The sequence below is a fragment of the Mesoplodon densirostris genome, chromosome 3 (assembly GCF_025265405.1).
Source record: "Mesoplodon densirostris isolate mMesDen1 chromosome 3, mMesDen1 primary haplotype, whole genome shotgun sequence".
Taxonomy (NCBI): Eukaryota; Metazoa; Chordata; class Mammalia; order Artiodactyla; family Ziphiidae; genus Mesoplodon; species Mesoplodon densirostris.
This window is the reverse complement of record NC_082663.1, coordinates 149,671,499-149,691,159: the sequence shown is the minus strand read 5'-3', so window position 1 is coordinate 149,691,159 and position 19,661 is coordinate 149,671,499. Positions and strand designations below refer to the sequence as shown.

Below are 19,661 nucleotides of genomic sequence, written 5' to 3'. Positions count from 1 at the left end.
AACTCAGGAGAGGGTAGTACCTGGCTGTGGATGGGAGGAGGTGGGACAAACATTCCTGGGTTTGAATCCTGGCCCTGCCACTTGCGCCTGCGTGTCTTCAGGCAAGTCACTTCCACTCTCTGGGCTTCAGTACCCTGTCCAAAAAGAAAAGGGGGGGGGATGAGATAAAGAGACATTTCATTCATTTTTTTTTTTTTTTTTTTTTTTTTTTTTTGCGGTATGCGGGCCTCTCACTGTTGTGGCCTCCCCCGTTGCGGAGCACAGGCTCCGGACGCGCAGGCCCAGCGGCCATGGCCCACGGGCCCAGCCGCTCCGCGGCATATGGGATCCTCCCAGACCGGGGCACGAACCCGTATCCCCTGCATCGGCAGGCGGACTCTCAACCACTTGCGCCACCAGGGAGGCCCCTCATTCATTTTTGCCTCATGAGGTCTGTGCCAGGGTTGTGTATCCCCCACGTGCAGGGCAGGACTCGACATACATTGGTTGTCCAGACTGCTCCGGCCCCCCTGGTCCTATAGCCGAAACTGGGACCCAGGGCTGGGATGCAGGGAGGAAATGGAGCAGCAGGGGAGCTGGGAGCTGCTACTGGGCCCGGTTCCCAGGACTCACAGCTGCATCCTCCGGGGGCCCCAGCTGTCTCCACTGCCCCACCCGCTGGCGGCCTGGAGGCTCTTGAGTATCTCGCTGGCTTATTCCCACGGACACCGAGGCTGGATCTGGGAAGTCCCCTGGTGGGGTCTCCAGGGTCCGTCCACGTAGCAACTGCCACAAACCTCACCCGCAACCCAGAAAGATTTATCTTCAACCTTGGGTCAGATTCAGCCCGTCTGGGAGGTATAGCAATCTACATGTTTAAGGGGCTCCCAAGTCCTTCTGCTGTAAAGTGTTCCCCAGGGCCGTACTTTAAACGGAGTCCCAGGGGTAGAAAGGGGCCTTCCCAGAGCCACGCGTTTGTTCTGTTTTTCTTTTTGGCTCTCTTTCTCTCCCCGGTCCCCATCTCTCTCTGTTTTTGACTCTAAGTCTCCTTCCTCTCATTTCTTGGACGGGGCCCGGGGTTGGCCTCTCCCCCTGCATCCGGCCCCTTTCGTGATTCCGGAGGAATCTCCCGGAGCTGCCTGGCCCCGCCCCAGGTCCCACCCCTCCCACGGGGCGACCTGCTCCCATTGGACTCTTCGTACACCGCCCGCGCTGCCATTGGCTGAGCCTACGTCCTCGCCCGCCCCTACCCTCCCCACCCACAGGTCCCTGAAGGCCCTTTGCACGCGGGTGGGGGAGGGGGGCGGGGCCGCTCAGAGGGGCAGGGCAGTTAGAGGGCGGGGTCGAGCTTCCTGCCCCGCCCCGCCGGGTCCCAGTCCTCAGGCACGAGTCTCGCGGCCACAGCAAAGCCCCCTCGGAGGCGGCCGGACAGAGCCCTGACCATCGGACCGACGACGGAGTCCCAGAGAGCAGGTGAGCGAGCGGTGCCGGGGCGCCCCCCAGTCTCGGCTCAATCTCGGGGGCCACCTGGCCTCTCTGTTTCTCTCGCCCCACTATGTCCCTGACTCCCCTTCTGTTTCCCTCTCCCTCTCCGTTTCTCCCTTTCACTTTGTCTTCCTGTCACTCTCTTGATGTGTGGGTTATGGGGAGGCATCCTGGGTCTGAACTGGCCACCCTGGCTTGGGGTGGTGCTCTGGGACCAGCACCCCCCTCCCCCCAACAAGAGGACTCTGATGGACTCTGCCCCCTTTCACAGTGCAGGGCACTAGGTGCCAGGGCCAGATTCCAGAGCTAGGAGGGCATCCCAGGTGGTGGGCAGCCAGGCCAAAGGCATGGAGGTGGGAATGAGTGAGACTTCTGGCTGGTCCAGGCAGCCGAGACAGTCAGAGCCAGGCCCACCCAGACTGGCCACCTGGGAGCTCCCCAGTGGCCTCAGTTTTGCCAGCTATGAATTGGGACCTTCGTCGCTGAGGTAACTGGCAGTTGACCTGACCCAGATCTGCATGCATCACTACCTCCTCTGTCCTGGGGGGCTCTCCTGGAGGAGGAGCAGCCCCAGCTGTAAACAGGCCACTGAGGTTACTTCCTGAGCAGGTCTGAGCCCAGCTGGGGGAGGTGAACGCCCTGGGTTGGGGGGTGCCATAGCAGGGTGAGGGCAGTTCAGCCCAGTGGTTGGGTTGGTTCAGCCCAAGCTCAGACCTTGGAACAGACAAACCTGGGCTCCCGCTCTGCCACTCATCACTGGTACCTTGAACTAGTGATTCAATTCTCCAAGCCTCAGTTTCCTGTCTGAGGGACATAACTCCCTGGGGGTGAGGGCAGCTTCCAGAATTAAATGCAGGAATGTGGGCCCTGCAAGTCTCTACCTGGCCTCCACCTCATCCCTCTCTCCCCCTCACTCACTCTGCTCCAGCCACACAGCCTCCACATTCCACCAACGCGCCAGGCACCATCCTGCCTCAGGGCCTTTGCACGGGCTGTTCCCTGTACCTCCATGACAGGTGCAGAGGCGCCAACTTTAAAACATAACAAGTTGCCTAGATGGGCTGGGCCAAGGGACTGCCAGGCCAGGGCTGGGCGGCTGGGTGGCTGGGAGGGGCAGAGGAGGAGCCGGCCCAGGGACGCTGTACCTATGGAAACCGGAACAAAGAACTGTCGTTCCAGCCACGCGAACACCTGGGCTGAGCTTCTCCCACTTGGCAGGCTTGGTGGCCTGGGACGCAGGTGGTGGGTGAGTGCCCAGACCTCTTGGAGGGGGGCGAGTCAGGGACTCACACCCCACTCTGATGGGGGGCAGGGGTCCCTAAGTGAAGAAACCAGTCAGGCAGGTGCAGATTGGAGGCTCTGTAGTATCCCTTCTGCTGTGTGGCCTTGGGCAGGTCAGGTGCCCCCTGAGCCTCAGTTTCCTCATCTGAGGCCTGGGTAGGGGAGGGGCCTTTTGGTTGCTTGGTGATCTGATGTGATGGGTTCAGGAGGCCTCAGTGTCTCTGTCTGTCAAATGGGGCCACCAGAGGGTGCCTAGGACAAAACTCCATCTGTTGTCATGGCAACAGCCCCAGAGGCACATGCTGAAGAAACGACACATGCTTGTGCAGGTTCAGCCCCAGGTGTTACAGACTGAGATGAGGACCTAGAGACAGGCAGGACTTGGCCCACTTACAGAGAACTTGGGCTTTTACCCCAGAATCCCCCACATACACCCCTCCATGAGACAACTTCCCCTGGAATCCCACCACCTGAGGGATTCACAGAGGCACCTCTGGCCCAAGAGTCCTTGGGATCTTCTAAGGCCCCGTCTTCCAGGCCTCACTTTTCCCTTTTGTCCAGTGGGGCAGTTGAGGTTGGGGAGTGTCCACAGCGGGGGGAGCCCCTTCCAGAAGGGTTCGTGCTGTGCTGCTGTGTGACCTTGGGATATCTGTTTTTCTTGGGGCCTCAGTTTCCCTGGCTGGACAATGGGGCCCTTGGGCGAGATATCTGACTCTGTGCCCCTCTGGTGCTGGGAGGTCATCTATTCATTGAACGACTGGTTCTGAGTCCCTACTGTAAGCCAAGCCTGGTGCAGGGCGCCAAGGACCTGGCAATGACCAAGGCCCATCTGGTGTCCCCCACCCCCCACTCAGTTCACAGACTGGGGTTGGGAGAGATGGACATTCATCCAGAAAAGTCATTAGGGTTAGCTGTAATTGCATGAAGGAGTGGAGAGACAGATTGATGGGGAAATTAGTTTAGATTGGGGATCTGGGAGGACCTCCTAAGGAGGTGACATTTGAGCTGAAGCTCAATGGCAAGAAAGAACTAGCCATGTGGAGACCTGGGGGGAAGAGCAATCCAGGCAGACGGCACAGCTCGTGCAAAGGCCCTGGGGCAGCACCATGCCTGGTGTGTTAGAGGAACAGCCAGGAGACCCGTGTGGATGGAGCAGAGTGAGCGAGGGGGAGAAAGGGAGGAGGGGAGGGCAGGGAGGGAACGGGGCAGGTCGTGCAGGGTCTTGTGAGCCATGGGGAGGACTTGGGCTTTTACCCCAAGGTAGGAGGGATCCCTGAAGGGCTGTGGGCAGAAGAGGGGGAGGACCTGACTCGGGTGCTCACTGGCGCCCTCTGGTGGCTGCTACGGAGAGGACAGACTGTAGGGTGCAAAGGCAGGAGCCAGGGGACCAAGATGGAGGCTGTGGGGCGGTGCGAAGTGGGTGGAGCCCGGACTCGTGGGGGCTGCATCCACATTCCTGCCAGGTGACCCTCCAGCCTCCTCCACTTGCTGTTAAAAATCTTTTACCTGGGAATTCCCTGGCGGTCCAGTGGTTAGGATTCCATGCTTTCACTGCTGTGGGCCTGGGTTTGATCCCTGGTTGGGGAACTAAGATCCTGCAAGGTGTGCAGTGCGGCCAAAAAAAAAAAACTTTTACTCAGCTTGAGCCTCAGCCTGTCCTGTCTTTCTCTGTAGAGGGGTGGGATATGGTCTCCCAACATTCATTTTTGCCCACTGGTGTCCCCCACCCCCATCCCAGCTCTTCCTTCAGTGGAGATCTGACCACAGCTGAAAGTGTCCCAACTCCCACCGCAGCCTGGCAGGCAGCCAGACCCTGCCCATCCTTGGGGTGGCCCCCGAGGGCTCTGGGGAAACCGGTTTGAAAACCACTGGTGTCTGCCCCCCCACCTCAGAAAAGCAGGTCCCTCCTTTTGCCATATCAAAATGGGCACCGACTGTGAGGTCTGAGTGATGGTTGATAAAGGGCTGGAAGCAGTGGGTGCCCTCATGCTGGCAGAGGGTAATAGTGTGGGAACCAGGACCGTGGGGGCATTTGCCACGGTGGGCGGAGATCTGGAGCCCCTGAGGCCACCCTGGGCTGCTGCAGCAGGGGCTGAGGGAGGAGGCCCCGCTGAGGGAGCCCATCAATTATTGACGCCCTTTGTTGTGACATAAAGAATTCATGTGGAGGGAGGGCTGCTCCATGGACCAGTGGAATGCTGAAGCCAGCATCCACCCTCCCCACCCCAGCTCACGAGGGCCACTTGCTGTATTGTCAGGAATTTCGCGACGCCATTAACATCACCATTGTTAAAAAGGACAGACCATCAATAAAACTGGAAGAAAAAATAAATTAAAAAAAATGACATACTATGAACTTACAGTCAAATACATTATATGTAAAACAAAGGTATGGATGGGAATTCCCTGGCGGTCCAGTGGTTAGGACTCGGCGCTTTCACTGCCGAGGGGTGCAGGTTCAATCCCTGGTCTGGGAACTAAGATCTCACAAGCCGCTTGGCAGGGCCAAAAAAAAAAGAAAAAGAAAAAACCCCCCAAAGATATGGAATATTATTCAGCCATAAAAAGGAGTGAAGCCCTGGGACTCCCCTGGTGGTGCAGTGGTTAAGAATCCGCCTGCTGATCCAGGGGACACGGGTTCAAGCCCTGGTCGGGGAAGATCCCACATGCCACGGGGCAACCAAGCCCCGTGAGCCACTACTACTGAGGCCCGCGCGCCTAGAGCCCGTGCTCCACAACAAAAAGAAGCCACTGCAATGAGAAGCCCGCGCACCGCAACAAAGAGTAGCCCCCGCTTGCCGCAACTAGAGAAAGCCCGCACGCAGCAACGAAGACCCAACACAGCCAAAAATAAATTAATAAAAAAAAGAAAACCCCTTTAAAAAAAAAAAGGATTTAAGCCCTGAGACTTGAAAACATGACACTCAGTGAGAGAAGCCAGACACATAAGACCACATAGTGTGGGTGATTCTTTTTATAAGAAAAATAGGCAAATCCGTAGAGGCAGAAAGTAAATTAGTGGCTGCCAAAGGGCTGGGGGAGGGGTATGGGGAGTGACTGCTAATGGGGAGGGGGTTTCTTTTTCCAGTGGTGAGAATGTTCCAGAATTAAATAGCTGTGATGGTTACCCAGCTCTGTGAATATATAAAAACACTGAATTGTACACTTTAAAGGGTGAATTTTATGGTATGTGACATATACTTCAGCACCACTTATAAAAAAAGCAAAGGTCAAAAATCCTAATTTCTAATTATTTTACTGCACTTTGCAAGGATCTGTGCTTTTTTTTTTTTTTTTTTTTTTTTTTTTTTTTTGCGGTATGCGGGCCTCTCACTGTTGTGGCCTCTCCTGTTGCGGAGCACAGGCTCCGGATGCGCAGGCCCAGCGGCCATGGCTCACGGGCCCAGCCGCTCCGCGGCATATGGGATCCTCCCAGACCGGGGCACGAACCCGTATCCCCTGCATCGGCAGGCGGACTCTTAACCACTGCGCCACCAGGGAGGCCCGGATCTGTGCTCTTGAGGTTATTTTCGTCTAGTGTATCTGCTTGGTGGAGATGGTGAGCAGTTCTGCCCAACTCCATGTTCAAGTTGGAAGCTTGAAATTGGCTGTGGTGAGAGAATTTACACCATGGAAATTGGCAAATGCTACAAATCAGGGTTTGATATATTGTTCTGTCATCGTCTAACCCGGAGGTTGGCCAACCTTTTTAAAAATTTTATTTATTTATTTATTTATTTTTGGCTGGGGTGGGTCTTCGTTGCTGTGTGCGGGCTTTCTCTAGTTGCGGTGAGGGGGGGTTACTCTTCCTTGTGGTGCGTGGGCTTCTCATTGCGGTGGCTTCTCGTTGTGGAGCATGGGCTCTAGGCGCGTGGGCTTCAGTAATTGTGGCACGCAGCCATCAGTAGTTGTGGCTCACGGGCTCTAGAGCACAGGCTCTGTAGTTCTGGTGCACAGGCTTAGTTGCTCCGTGGCATGTGGGTTCTTCCCGGACCAGGGCTCGAACCTGTGTCCCCTGCATTGGCAGGTGGATTCTTAACCACTGCGCCACCAGGGAAGTACCCAAGCTTTTTCTATAAAGGGTCAGATAGTAAATATTTTTGGCTTTGCCAGCTGTTCTGCCTCTGTTGCCTCTTTTCAAGGCTGCGTTCCAATAGGACATGAATGGGTGGGGCATGTGCCAATACAACTTTATTTATTTATTTACAAAAACAGGCAGCAGGCCAGAATTTGCCACCCCTGATCTAACTTCAGGAAATGTCAATAATGAAAATTAAATTTTAAAGGGTGGCATGTCTCTAGCTGCTTCCTTGCGAAGAGCACAAAAGCACTGAGGGAATATTCTCTCACTATTCAAAAACTGCCATCGGATTCGACAAAGAAGTCGCTCACTTGGCTGATAAGTGAGTAAAATCCGAATTCTCCTTGTTCGTGTGAAAGAGACCCTCCAGCGACATCAGTGTCAGACTGTTCTTTCTCCGTAGCAACTATAGATTGGCTACTGGTACCAGTTTGGCAAAACTAACCAAGAACACATAGTGAGCCTCGGCTGGGTGTGAAATTCACCCGTGCAAAATCCTTTCTTATGTCTGTAAGTTGCATGGGGCACATCCTTTATGTCAGGAACATTTATGGTAAACATATGTATGTACCTACATGCCTACATTTATTTTTCCTGGAAAGCTGGTGGCTAAGAATTTTCCAGTGCTTAGTGAATGGAGTGGGACGCAGCATTCACGGTGCACCCAGGGGGTGCACCTGGGAAGCAGGATCTTCTGCCCTGTGGAATCCCCATCACCCCCACGCCTAGCATCCAGGACTGGGAATGTGTGGGTTGAGGGGCCACCCCAGCACACCTGTGACCTGGGTTGGATGGGGGGCCATGGGAGGAGTCTCCCCACCTGGGCCTCCCAGCTGGCAGGGCCTGGCAGAGGCCCTGAGACTGGACCATGCCTAGCCGTCCACCATCTGTGGCCAGTTTGGGAGCTGGAGTGTCCAAAATGGGGATGGGAACAAAGGTCAGAGTCAAAAAGACAAAGTGGGGTTGGCAGAGGGTGAAAGTCTGAGTGTGGACAGAGGGCTGAGGTTCCGGGAGGAATGTGGGGTGCAGGGCAGCAATCAGCAGAGCCAGGGACTCAGTGGCTAGATACCCATTTCACAGATGGGAAAGTGCCTCCAGGGGCTGGGGCTTGTCTGAGGTCATGGAGGGGAGACTTCAGAGCTGTGGGAGGGCCTGGACAGTGGCCTCCTCGGGGGCTGTGGACCAGCCTCCGGTCTCCTCCCTGGCACTGTCCTGCCCCAGGGCCTGTGCAACAGCCATTCCCTCTGCCTGGCTCACCCTCCCCCAGACCCTGTCCTTCCAGTCCCAGCTCCAGGGGCTCCACCTCAGAGGGGCCCTCCTGACCACCCAGCCTAGGTCACCTGCCGTCCCTGGCTGTCACTGCCCTCCCACCCCTGGGCCTTATCTGTCCCTGAAATTATCCTGTTTATTTCCACATTCACTGCTTCCTGGTGCCTCCCCCTTCCAGCAGGGGCAACACCTCTTAGGGTGTTTTGGAAATTCAGAGGGCTTTTTTTCCCCCTCCCACTTATGATAATAACAGGATATGCTACCATTTGGGGGGCAGGGACCAAGGCACTAGGCGTCTGGCCATGCTCAGGGCAGCCCCTGGCCCTCACAACGTCCTAATGTCCTGCCAGAAACAGAAACCGATGACTAGGGGTTTCAATATTCAGTGAATTTTCCTGAAATGCAACTCCTGGGTAAATCAAGGGAAGATGGAGCTCTTTTTTGATAGAAATTTGTAGCTACGTGTTCCCTGCCATGCCCTGTATGGGGCAAACCTCTGACAGATGCACTCCATCATTGAGTGCAGTGGGCCTGACCTATTAAGGAGGAAAAAAAAATTTTTAATACTTCTTTGTGTATTTATTTGGCTGCACCAGGTCTTAGTTGAGGCCCAAGGGATCTTCATTGCTGCATGTGGGATCTTTAGTTGTGGTATGTGGGATCTAGTTCCCTGGCCAGGGATTGAACCTGGGCCCCCTGCATTGGTAGTGCAGAGTCCCAACCACTGGACCACTGGGGAAGTCCCAGGAAAATTCTTTTTTTTTTTTTTTTTTTTTTTGCGGTATGCGGGCCTCTCACTGTTGTGGCCTCCCCCGTTGCGGAGCACAGGCTCCGGACGCGCAGGCTCCGGACGCGCAGGCTCAGCGGCCATGGCTCACGGGCCCAGCCGCTCCGCGGCATATGGGATCCTCCCAGACCGGGGCACGAACCCGTATCCCCTGCATCGGCAGGCGGACTCTCAACCACTTGCGCCACCAGGGAGGCCCAGGAAAATTCTTTTTTAATCAAACATGTATTGAGCATGTACCATGTGCCTGGCCAGGTGGAAGTGACTTGCAAATCTCCACTTGTGTAATACTTTTCTTTTTTTTTTTTAATTTATTTATTTATTTATTTTTGGCTGCATTGTGTCTTCATTGCTGCATGAGGGCTTTCTCTGGTTTCAGTGAGTGGGGGCTTCTCTTGTTGCGGAGCACGGGCTCTAGGTCCATGGGCTTCAGTAGTTGTGGCTCACGGGCTCAGCAGTTGTGGCGCATGGGCTTAGTTGCTCCATGGCATGTGGGATCTTCCCGGACCAGGGCTTGAACCCGTGTCCCCTGAATTGGCAGGCCACTGCGCCACCAGGGAAGTCCCTGTAATCCTTTTATTTCTGTTTGTATTACTGCTTGGGCCAAATCCTGATTTTTACATTTTTAAATTTATTTAACTTTTTTTTTTTTTTGGCCGTGCTGCGCGGCATGTGGGATCTTAGTTCCCCGACCAGGGATCCAACCCGCACCCCCTGCGGTGGAAGCGGGGAGTCTTAACCAGTGGACTGTCAGGGAAGTCCCAATTTATTTAACGTTTTTAAAATGAGGCATATGGGGCTTCCCTGGTGGCGCAGTGGTTAAGAGTCCGCCTGCCGATGCAGGGGATGCGGGTTCGTGCCCTGGTCTGGGAAGATCCCACATGCCGCGGAGCGGCTGGGCCCGTGAGTCATGGCCTCTGAGCCTGCGCGTCTGGAGTCTATGCTCCGCAACGGGGGAGGCCACAACAGTGAGAGGCCCGCGTACCGGAAAAAAAAAAAAAAAAAAAAAAGAGGCATAAAATAGAGAGAGAGTAAGGGGCACAAAGGTATAAACTATATACACTTGATATATATACAGTAAGTGTTCAGCTTGATGACACAGAATTCACATATTATAAAATTCACTAAAGTGCTCACATTCCAGAACATTCTGCCACCCCCAAAAGAAATCCCATCCCCATTAGCAGTCACTGTCCATTCTCTGCTCCCCAGCCCCTGGAAACCACTAATTCACTTTCTGTCTGTGTGAATTTGCCTGTTCTGGACGGTTCCCATCAATGGAATCACACACAGTGGGTCCTTCTGTGTCTGGCTTCTCTCACTGAGCATTGTGTTCTCAAGATCCATCCACATTGTAGTTAGTGTCGGTGCTTCACTCATTTTTATGATTGAATAACATCCCAGTGTGTGGATGGACAACAATTCGTTTGTCCATTTATCTGTTGGTGGGCATTTGGGTTTTTTCCACTTTTTGGCTATTACGAATCATGCTGCTATGCCCATGTGTGTATACGTTTTTATGTGTACATATGTTTTCATCTCTGTGGGGTAGGTACTTAGGAGTATAACTGCTGGGTCATGTGGTAACTCTGTGTTTGTTTGAGGAACTGCCAAAAAGCTGTTTTCCACGGCGGCTGCACCACTTTCTATTACTACCAGCCATGGATGAGGGGCTCCAGTTTCTCCCATCCTTGCCAGCCCTTTTGTCTGTCTTTTTGAAACGGCCATCCTAGTGGGGGTGAGGTGATGTATCATGATGATTTTGACTTCTGTTTTCCTAGTAGCCAGTGATGTTGAGCATCTTTTCACTTGCTTATTGGCCATTTATATATCTTCCTTGGAGAAATGTTAGATTTTTTAAAAATCAAGATATAACTCACATACCATAAAATTTACCCTTTGAAAGTTTACAGTTTTCTGGGTTTTTGTGTATTCACATTCCTTTGTAACCATCCAGCTCGATGACTTTTTACATTGTGTAGACCCAGATGGAGACACAGAACATGAAACATTCCAGGGACTTCCCTGGTGGTCCAGTGGTTAAGACTCTGTGCTTCCACTGACAGGGGGCATGGGTTTGAAAAAAAAATTTTTTTTAATTAAAAAATTAGGGGGCTTCCCTGGTGGCGCAGTGGTTAAGAGTCCGCCTGCCGATGCAGGGGACACGGCTTCGTGCCCCGGTCCGGGAAGATCCCACATACCGCAGAGCGGCTGGGCCCGTAAGCCATGGCCGCTGAGGCTGCGCGTCCGGAGCCTGTGCTCCGCAACGGGAGAGGCCACAACAGTGAGAGGCCCGCATACCGCAAAAAAAAAAAAAAAAATTAGGGACTTCCCTGGAGGTCCAGTGGTTAAGACTTCACCTTCCAATGCAGGAGGTGCGGGTTCGATCCCTGGTCGGGGAGCTAAGATCCCACATGCCTTGCAGCCAAAAAACCAAAACAGAAGCAATATTGTAACAAATTCAATAAAGACTTTAAAAATGGTCCACATCAAAAAAAAAAAATCTTTAAAAAAAATTTTTTTTAATTAAAAAAAAAAAATTCCAGAGCTCTTCCCTGTACAATCCCCCTCACCTTTATCACCACATATTAATTTAATTTAATTTAATTTATTTAATTAATTTATTTATTTTGCGGTACGCGGGCCTCTCACTGTTGTGGCCTCTCCCGTTGCGGAGCACAGGCTCCGGACGCACAGGCTCAGTGGCCATGGCCCACGGGCCCAGCCGCTCTGCGGAATGTGGGACCTTCCCGGACCGGGGCACGAACCCGTGTCCCCTGCATCGGCAGGCGGACTCTCAACCACTGCGCCACCAGGGAAGCCCTTAATTTTATTTTTATACCAGCGGGTGGAGACAAACGGTACTGCCTGTGGATTCCATTTCAGGGAAATGGGGGCACCCAAATTCTTTTGTAATAAGGAGGTGGCATGGTGTCTAGAAGGCTGGGATCCCTTGGAAGGCAGGGACGGGATCTCTTTTGGTCACTGCTATGTCTCCAGTGCCTGGGACACAACTGGTGCTCCATAAATGCTCACTGAGCAACTGAATGAGTGTTCCAGCCGAGCCCTTGAAGCTTTATTGGGCTTTTCTGGCTTGTGATGATAGTGGGGTGATCTGGCATTTGGTGGGCAGGGGCCAGGGACACTGGCCGCTGAGCCCCTCTGCTGTCCCTGGGAAGGGCCTGCCCCAGAAAGGCTGCCGTGGTGCAGCCGGGACCCTGCTGGCTTGTCTGCCCTTGGACTTGGATGAGCGCAGCTGGCAGGAAGGAAGGCTGGGGTTTATTTTGGTCCCCAGCATGCTCCCCCGGGAGAGCAGTCATCTCCCTGTCTGGCTGCTTGGATGGAGGCGTTTCTGTTAGAACAATGGGTCAAAGGTGGGGGCGGGCGGGGGGGACTGCTGACCCATTGCAGCTGGGCTGGTCCAGGTGTCACAGGTCTGGGGACTGCCCCAAGGGGAGTAGGGGCAAGGAGTGTGGAGGCCAAGCGGGAAGGCTGCAGCTGCCCCCGCCCCCCGCCCCTTTTCCTCTGTGCTTGGCAGGGTGGGTGTGGGGCAGTACTGCTGCTGAGGGCCCAGGCTCTTCCTGAAGCTGGTAAACAGGACAGGCTTCCCCTCTGAACCAACACGCCTGACCTCAGGACTTGCAGAGGGGAAGGTCAAGGCCCAGAAAGAGGCAGAACCCTGCCTGGGGTCACACAGCAACCAAAGAGGCAGAAAGACCTGGGCACCAGAGTCCTTGGGATTCAGGGAAAGGCCTTCTTCTCTCTGAGTCTCAATTTGTCCATCTGTAAACTGGGGAGCTGGACCCAGGGAGTTGGGAGTTCCCCTCCGGGTTCCAATGTTTGCAGACATCCTTTCCCTCATACATTCAACAAACACTTACTGGGTGTCTGCTGGGTACCAGGCCCTGGGTTAGGGTTAGGAGACATGGCGTGAACAAGAAAGATGCAGGGGAATTCCCTGGCAGTCCAGTGGTTAGCGCCCTGTGCTTCCGCTGCAGGGGCCAGAGGTTTGATCCCTGGTTGGGGAACTAAGATCCCACATGACCTGAGACGCGGCCAAAAAAAAGATGCAGCCCCTACCCACACTTTCAGGCCCGGGAGATGGATACTGAAACCAAGGTACTCGGGGCCGTGATGGAGGATGCCCCGGGCACCAAGGGAGCCAAGGGGGCACCTGGCCCAGCCTGGGGCATCCAGAAGTCTTCCAGGAGGAGGTGACAGTAACTCTGAGACTTGAATGAGTTTACGGGATGAGTGATGGGTGGGGGAGGGGTCTAGGTAGAGGGAATGGAATAGAACGTTCTAGAGAAACAGAGGTGAGAGGGCATCCTGGAAGCATAGTTATTCCTTGCTGCTGCTCTTTTTTTTCCAGAGAACATCACAGAGAAATAGGTCTCTACATTCAGGCAGCTGAATGGCATAGAGCTTGAAGGTCAGAAGTCCAGGCAGTGGCGTCCAGCCTCTTGCCTGGGGAAACCTCACAGCCCGGGGGACACTCAGGTTGGCCACAAGCTTCTGCCCTAGGATGGAGGTAGTTCTCCCTCCTTACAGCCACCATCCTCCATTTTACAGATGGGGAAATTGAGGCACGGGGCAGTTATGTTGCTTGACCAAGAGGTTAGAGCCAGGAGCAGGCCCTAAATTTCAGGGCTGGTTTTGTCATGGGGGACAGCCCCCCAAGACTCAGGGCAACTTGCAGGAGTCAGCTGGGGAAGGCAGAGAGCGTAGGGGTGCAGAGGTGGTGGGGGCAGGCAGTCCCTGTGTTGCTGTGTGGCCTTGGGGAAATGGCTCAGCCTCTCTGAGCCTGTGTAATTCCTTCTGCAACCGGGCAACCAGCTGAATACAACACCAGGCTTAAGTGATGAAATGGGCACACACCGCTGCTCAGGGCCTGCCATGCGGTGCTGAGTCACCCGCACCCCCGCTCTGCCCCAGCCTGTGTACAGGGTCTGGGGCTGGTGTGGGAGCAGGGAAGACTGGGTCATTCATCTCCAGGCCCGTCCTGACCTCTGACCTCTGTGGGCAGGGAGAGGGCGGCCGAGGCTTGGGACTTCTCCTGGGGTCTGAGCTCACACACAGATGGGCTTTGTCGGGGTTCCTGTGGCTGAGTGGGCACCCACGTGGCATTCCTGGTCTGGCTGGCCTGAGGCTGGGGTCGGGGTGGATTCCCACCAGAGCCTGGGGCAGCAGCGGGTCAGGGCTGGGGGTGGGTCTCAGGCTCCCTCATTCATTTGGCAGATGTTTCCGGAGCCTCCAAAAACACAGCAGTTAAAGAATCAGGCCCATTACCTCCTCCGTGGCCTGCGGTGAGGCAGACCACGGAAGAAGCAAAGCCAGCAGGGCAGAGCAGTGACGAGGGATGCCTGGGGTGCTCTGTGGCTCAGAGAAGGTGCCTCACTGTCAGTTTGGCTGTTTGGGGGTGGCTTCCTAGAGGAGCGGGTGTCCAGGCTGAGCTGAGGGATGAACCTGCGAGGGCGAGAGGCAGGGGCTTAGGGGCCAGGGCTTTTGGGGGATGTATATGCGTCCACCAGAGAAGAGGCAGGGGTTTGGGGGCCAAGGTGTTGGGGGATGTATAGGAGCTCACCAGGGAAGATGCAGGGGCCGGAATGAGGTGTGGGCTTTGGTCCTGAGAGCCATGAGGAGCTGCCAGCTGGTTCTTACAAGGAAAGGGCTAAGCCCAGATGTGCAATGTAGGAAGAATTCTGGCACTGCAGGAAGGAGGTGGTGGGAAGGGGAGCCTCCAGAGCCTGGGGGATCTGAAAGACTGCCATGCAGGAAGGACAAAAGGAGACAGACATAAGGGACAGACAGAGGTCCAGGCTTCTGCGGCTGGAGGCCTGGTCACTGTTCTCCCAGAGAGCCAGCCTGCCATTCACCTTGGCCACCTCCCTGGCCCTTTCCTGGGCGGAAGCTGATGCAAGTCAATATTTCTGTATCAGAGCAATCAGCAGAGTGATGCGTTTCTAGAAACCCCACAAATGGCCCTGGGGAACCCCCACCCAGGTCACTGCCCCCCTGACTCATTCAGGGCCTGACTAAGGTCTCAGGATGTCCGTTGTAAACTCAAGGGGGTGAGGAGGCCAGGAGGATTGGTACCTAGGCTTCTCCACCCTGAACAGCCCAGGGGCTGGGCTGGGACCCTGTCTCATGGGGCTGCAGGATGAAGGGAATGATAAGCTGGACCCTCCCTGTGATAACTCACCTTGAGCCCCTTCTCAACTCAGAGCAAGGATACAGTGGGTTTGCAGGGCTGGTACCAGGGACCACAAGTAGTGGGATTCAGAAGGCCCTGCCCATTAATTTCCAAAATATACAAACAGTACATACAACTCAATAACCGAAAAACAACCCAATCAAAAAATGGGCAGAAGACTACATAGACATTTCTCCAAAGAAAACACAGAGATGGCCAACAGGTAACATGAAAAGATGCTCATCGTTGCTAATTATTAGAGAAACGCAAATCAAAACTACAATGAGGTATCTCCTTACACTGGTCAGAATGGGCATCATTAAAAAGTCTACAAATAACAAATGCTGGAGAGGGTGTGGAGAAAAGAGAACCCTCCTACACTATTAGTGGGAATGTAAATTGTTGCAGCCACTATGGAGAACAGTATAGAGGTTCCTCAAAAACTAAAAATAGTGTTGCCATATGATCCAGCAATCCCACTCCTGGGCATATATCCAGACAAAACTCTTAATTCAAAAAGATACATACACCCCAATGTTCACAGCAGCACTATTTACAATAGCCAAGATACAGAAACAACCTAAATGTCCATCGACGGATGAATGGATAAATAAGATGTGGTACACATACACAATGGAATATTACTCAGCCATGAAAAAGAATGAAATAATGCCATTTGCAGCAACATGGATGGACCTAGAGATTCTCATACTAAGAGGAGTAAGTCAAAAAGAAAGACAAATACCATATGATAAAACCTGTATGTGGAATCTAAAACAGGACACAAATGAAGTTATCTACCAAACAGAAGCAGATTCACAGACATAGAGAACAGACTTGTGTTTGCCAAGGGGGAGGGTGGGTAGGGGAAGGAAGGATTGGGAGTTTGGGATTAGCAGATGCAAATGAGTATATACAGAATGGATGAACAACAAGGTCCTATGGTATAGCACAGGGAACTAGATTCAGTATCCTGTAATAAACCATAACAGAAGGCCCTGCCCAGATTTCAACATTACACATTAATTCCTTTGACTTTTTTTTAGAAACAAATTCCCTTAGGGTCCCTTGGGTCATCATCTCTTCAGTGTGAATGCTATATTTTAAACGAGCTTTTCCTAAAAATAGCTTTTGCTATTTTTTTCACAAGTTTCTGCCGTTCTGTGCTCTTTCTACTTGGAATTTCCCTCCTCTAGGCCTTGGAGCATGGGGATCTTTCCCGCCTGGGATGCCCTCCCCATTTTCTCACCTGTCCCTTCCTCCAGGAGGTCAGCCTCGGCCCTCTTGATCTGCTGGGGTTCCCGTGCTATGTGGGCTCTTGCAGCTTCCCGGATGGCAGCACTTGCTGTGTTCCCGGGGGCTCGCTGGCCGGCTCTGTACACCCAGTCCTGGCACACACAGTAGGTCTGTGGAATGGGCACGTCGGCTCCCCTGGAGATAGGCTGGTGGCGTGTGCCCATTTCCCGGATTGGGAAGACGGTGGTCGCCAACGTTAGCGGCCCGCCCAGGCAAGCCCCTGGCAGCCGGGCCGTGCGGGCTGACGGCGGGTCTGTGTCCCCACCCCCACGCAGGGCGGATGGACACCTTCAGCACCAAAAGCCTGGCCCTCCAGGCCCAGAAGAAGCTCCTGAGCAAGATGGCATCCAGGGCGGTGGCGGCCGCGTTCATCGACGACACCAGCAGCGAGGTGCTGGACGAGCTGTACCGCGCCACCAAGGAGTTCACCCGCAGCCGCAAGGAGGCCCAGAAGGTGGTCAAGAACCTGGTCAAGGTGGCCGTGAAGCTGGGCGTCCTGCTCCGCAGCGGGCAGCTGGGCGGCGAGGAGCTGGCGCGGCTGCAGCGCTTCCGGCAGCAGGCGCGCCGCCTGGCCATGACCGCCGTCAGCTTCCACCAGGTGGACTTCACCTTCGACCGGCGCGTCCTGGCCGCCGCCCTGCTCGAGTGCCGGGACCTGCTGCACCAGGCGGCGGGCGCGCACCTGACCGCCAAGTCCCACGGCCGCATCAACCACGTGTTCGGCCACTTGGCTGACTGCGACTTCCTCGCCGCGCTCTACGGCCCGGCTGAGCCCTACCGCTCCCACCTGCGCAGGATCTGCGAGGGTCTCACCCGGCTGCTGGACGAGGAGAGCATATGACCTCCGACCTGACCTCCGACCTCCTCGTTCCGGCTTCCCGCTGGGGGCGGGGCTTGCGAGGGGGTTTTTAACCTCTTTTCTCCCAGTCTGACTCTGGCCAAAACCAGCGCCCCCAGCGCACACACAGACACACACACACAGACATACACACACAGACACACACACACACACACACGCGCGCGCGCGCCCGTCTCTGCAGCTCTAAGGACCCAGGGCACCTCTCCTCCGGCCCCGTCTCCGTGGGGAGAGGAACTCAGCGTGGAGCCCAGCACGGCCTGCCTGCGCCAGCGGCCTCCCGGGGCACCTGGAGACCACTGCCTGCTCCGGCGCACCGTCTGCACAATAACCCTTGAGCCACCGGTCTGAACCCCTCAAATCACTTGGTGTCTCTGACAGCTGGCGGCTTCCCACTTCATCATGTTGCCTGGGCTTTTGCATTACCGCAGAGAGGGTCGTGGGGAACCAGGAGAAAGGGAGTGTTACACAGTGAGCTGTTCCCCCGCCCCAAGTTCCTCGAAGTCCTAAGCCCCAGGGCCTCTGAATATGACCTTATTTAGAAATAGAGTGATTGCAGATGTAATTAGTTGAGTTCATACTGGAGCGAGGGTGGCTAATCCACTCTGAGTGGCGTGCTTATGAGAAGGGGACATTTGGACACAGACTCAGAGGACAATGCTATATGAAGGTGGCGGTAGAGACTGGGGGGAGGTGTCTGCACGACAAGGGACACCAAAGACTGCCAGCCACCCCCAGAAGCTGGGAGAGAGCCTGGAACAGCCCTCAGAGGGAACGCCCCGCCGACCCCTTGATCTCAGGCCTCCAGAGGTGAGAGCGAACAAGCTTCTGTTGTTTCAGCCTCCCAGGCTGGGGTACTTTGTTCCGCAGACCAGGAAATGGGCCCTGAGGGCCGCGGTGGGTGCAGGTGTGTCAGTGAGGACGCCTCCTCCCTCTGGTTGGCATCGTGGCCCAGACTCCCACGTGGGAGAGGAACGGAGTGTGCCCCCCATGCAGGGCGTCAGGGGAAAGCTGTCTGAGATGCGTGCATGTTTTTAAATGATGATTTCATATTTGGAAAACAAACACACAATTGTTTTTATAAGACAGGCCTCAGAAACAAAGCTCAACAACTCTTGGCTTTGGCGACGCTGGTGTGGTGATTCTTAACTTGGGGCGTGGATGGACACGTTGGGGTGTGGGAGTGTATTTGTTATTTGTCAGAAGTGGGCATGGGTTTTAAAAGACTGCGAAACCCGGCTGCAGGCCTGGCCATGTCAGGGCTGGGAAGGTTATTTTGGGCACTCAGCGGGGAGGGGGGAACGATGTCTATTTTTGCAGAACCTGGTCTGTTTAGGGAAAAGACTGCCAACAGGAGGCCTGCAGGCCTTATTAGGCAAGAAGATGGGTTTGCTTAGCCCCCTCCGGTGTTTGAGACATTTGGAATTAGTTGCCAACACTTAAAACCAAGGAAATTGCACGTCCCGATCTTGATCTTGGCGTTTCTCTAGAAAACGCGCCTGCACTGCCCAGTGGTGAAGATGCATAGAGGTTGCCCGTCTTTGCTTTGCCACAGTCCCCACCACTCCCTTTTGCCTCTCCACGGCATGCGGGGCTGGCTGATAGATTAGGACCCCAGATTCAGGGCAGCGTTTCTCTGTTTGGTTTCTGCTGCTCTGAAAAAGTCAAAGGCTTTCACTCAGGAGCCAGCTGTTCCTACCTCTGCCCTCCACTTCCAAGGCAAACTTTCCCTCTTATCTTGGGTCAAAAGACATCTTCAAATGAACAATCGTGCATTTTGATTATGCTGAGAGGCCCCACATGAAATCCTTTGCCCTCTGCTCTGCAGGCATATATCCATGTGATAAGGCTTTGTACCTGTCTGGACTCTTTTCATACACTTGAGATTTAATTTTAAAAAACCAAAGAGCGCTACAAAACTATGTAAATAAAAGCATCTGACAGTTTGCTCTCACCCACCTAGGGTTTTTGCTTTTTGAATCCAGGTTGCACATAAACGTCACACACCCACAGCCTGCTGGCAGGTTTGATTCCCGCTGCGTTGGATGACAGACTAGCAGACTAGCAGGGGTGGCAGAGCTTGGCTTCTGCAGCCCAAGCAGGGCTCAGTCCAGCTCCTCATCATGACCAAAGGTCCTGGGGCCGGGTGGCTTCGCTCACCAGAAAGCTCCATAAAGGCACACGCACACATCACATGGAGTAAAGGGGAAGCTTCTCTGTGTCCAGAGGTGCCCTACTGTGTCCCAGCACATTGCACCTACCGCTCTGCATCCCTGCTGGTGCCCAGTACTTGGAAGTGGTAAGTGACTCCAGGCTGACCACAGGAGAATCAATATCCCTCTCAGCCAGGGTCTGGCCCTCACACACCTCAGGGCCCAGGGTGCACCATCGTCTCCGCCTGTGTCCAGCTGCCTGGTTTTTGCAGGAGGCCCTG

The 19,661-nt window shown here is 54.4% G+C and overlaps 1 protein-coding gene and 1 non-coding gene across 2 annotated transcripts; one reads left to right on the top strand and one right to left on the bottom strand.

Moving 5' to 3' along the window:
- Window positions 1–1,348: 1,348 nt before the first annotated feature.
- Window positions 1,349–19,178, top strand: TNFAIP8L1 (TNF alpha induced protein 8 like 1). Its single transcript, XM_060094492.1, has 2 exons — window positions 1,349–1,452; window positions 16,647–19,178. Exon 2 carries the CDS (start codon window positions 16,652–16,654, stop codon window positions 17,210–17,212), a length of 561 nt encoding a protein of 186 aa, XP_059950475.1. The 5' UTR covers window positions 1,349–1,452; window positions 16,647–16,651; the 3' UTR covers window positions 17,213–19,178.
- Window positions 8,762–8,834, bottom strand: TRNAG-ACC (transfer RNA glycine (anticodon ACC)). Its single transcript has one exon. It is a non-coding gene; the product is annotated as a tRNA-Gly (tRNA).
- Window positions 19,179–19,661: the final 483 nt, after the last annotated feature.

Bases quoted from the DNA above. Each gene is read 5' to 3' on its own strand.
- TNFAIP8L1 (XM_060094492.1), top strand. From the start codon at position 16,652: ATGGACACCTTCAGCACCAAAAGCCTGGCCCTCCAGGCCCAGAAGAAG.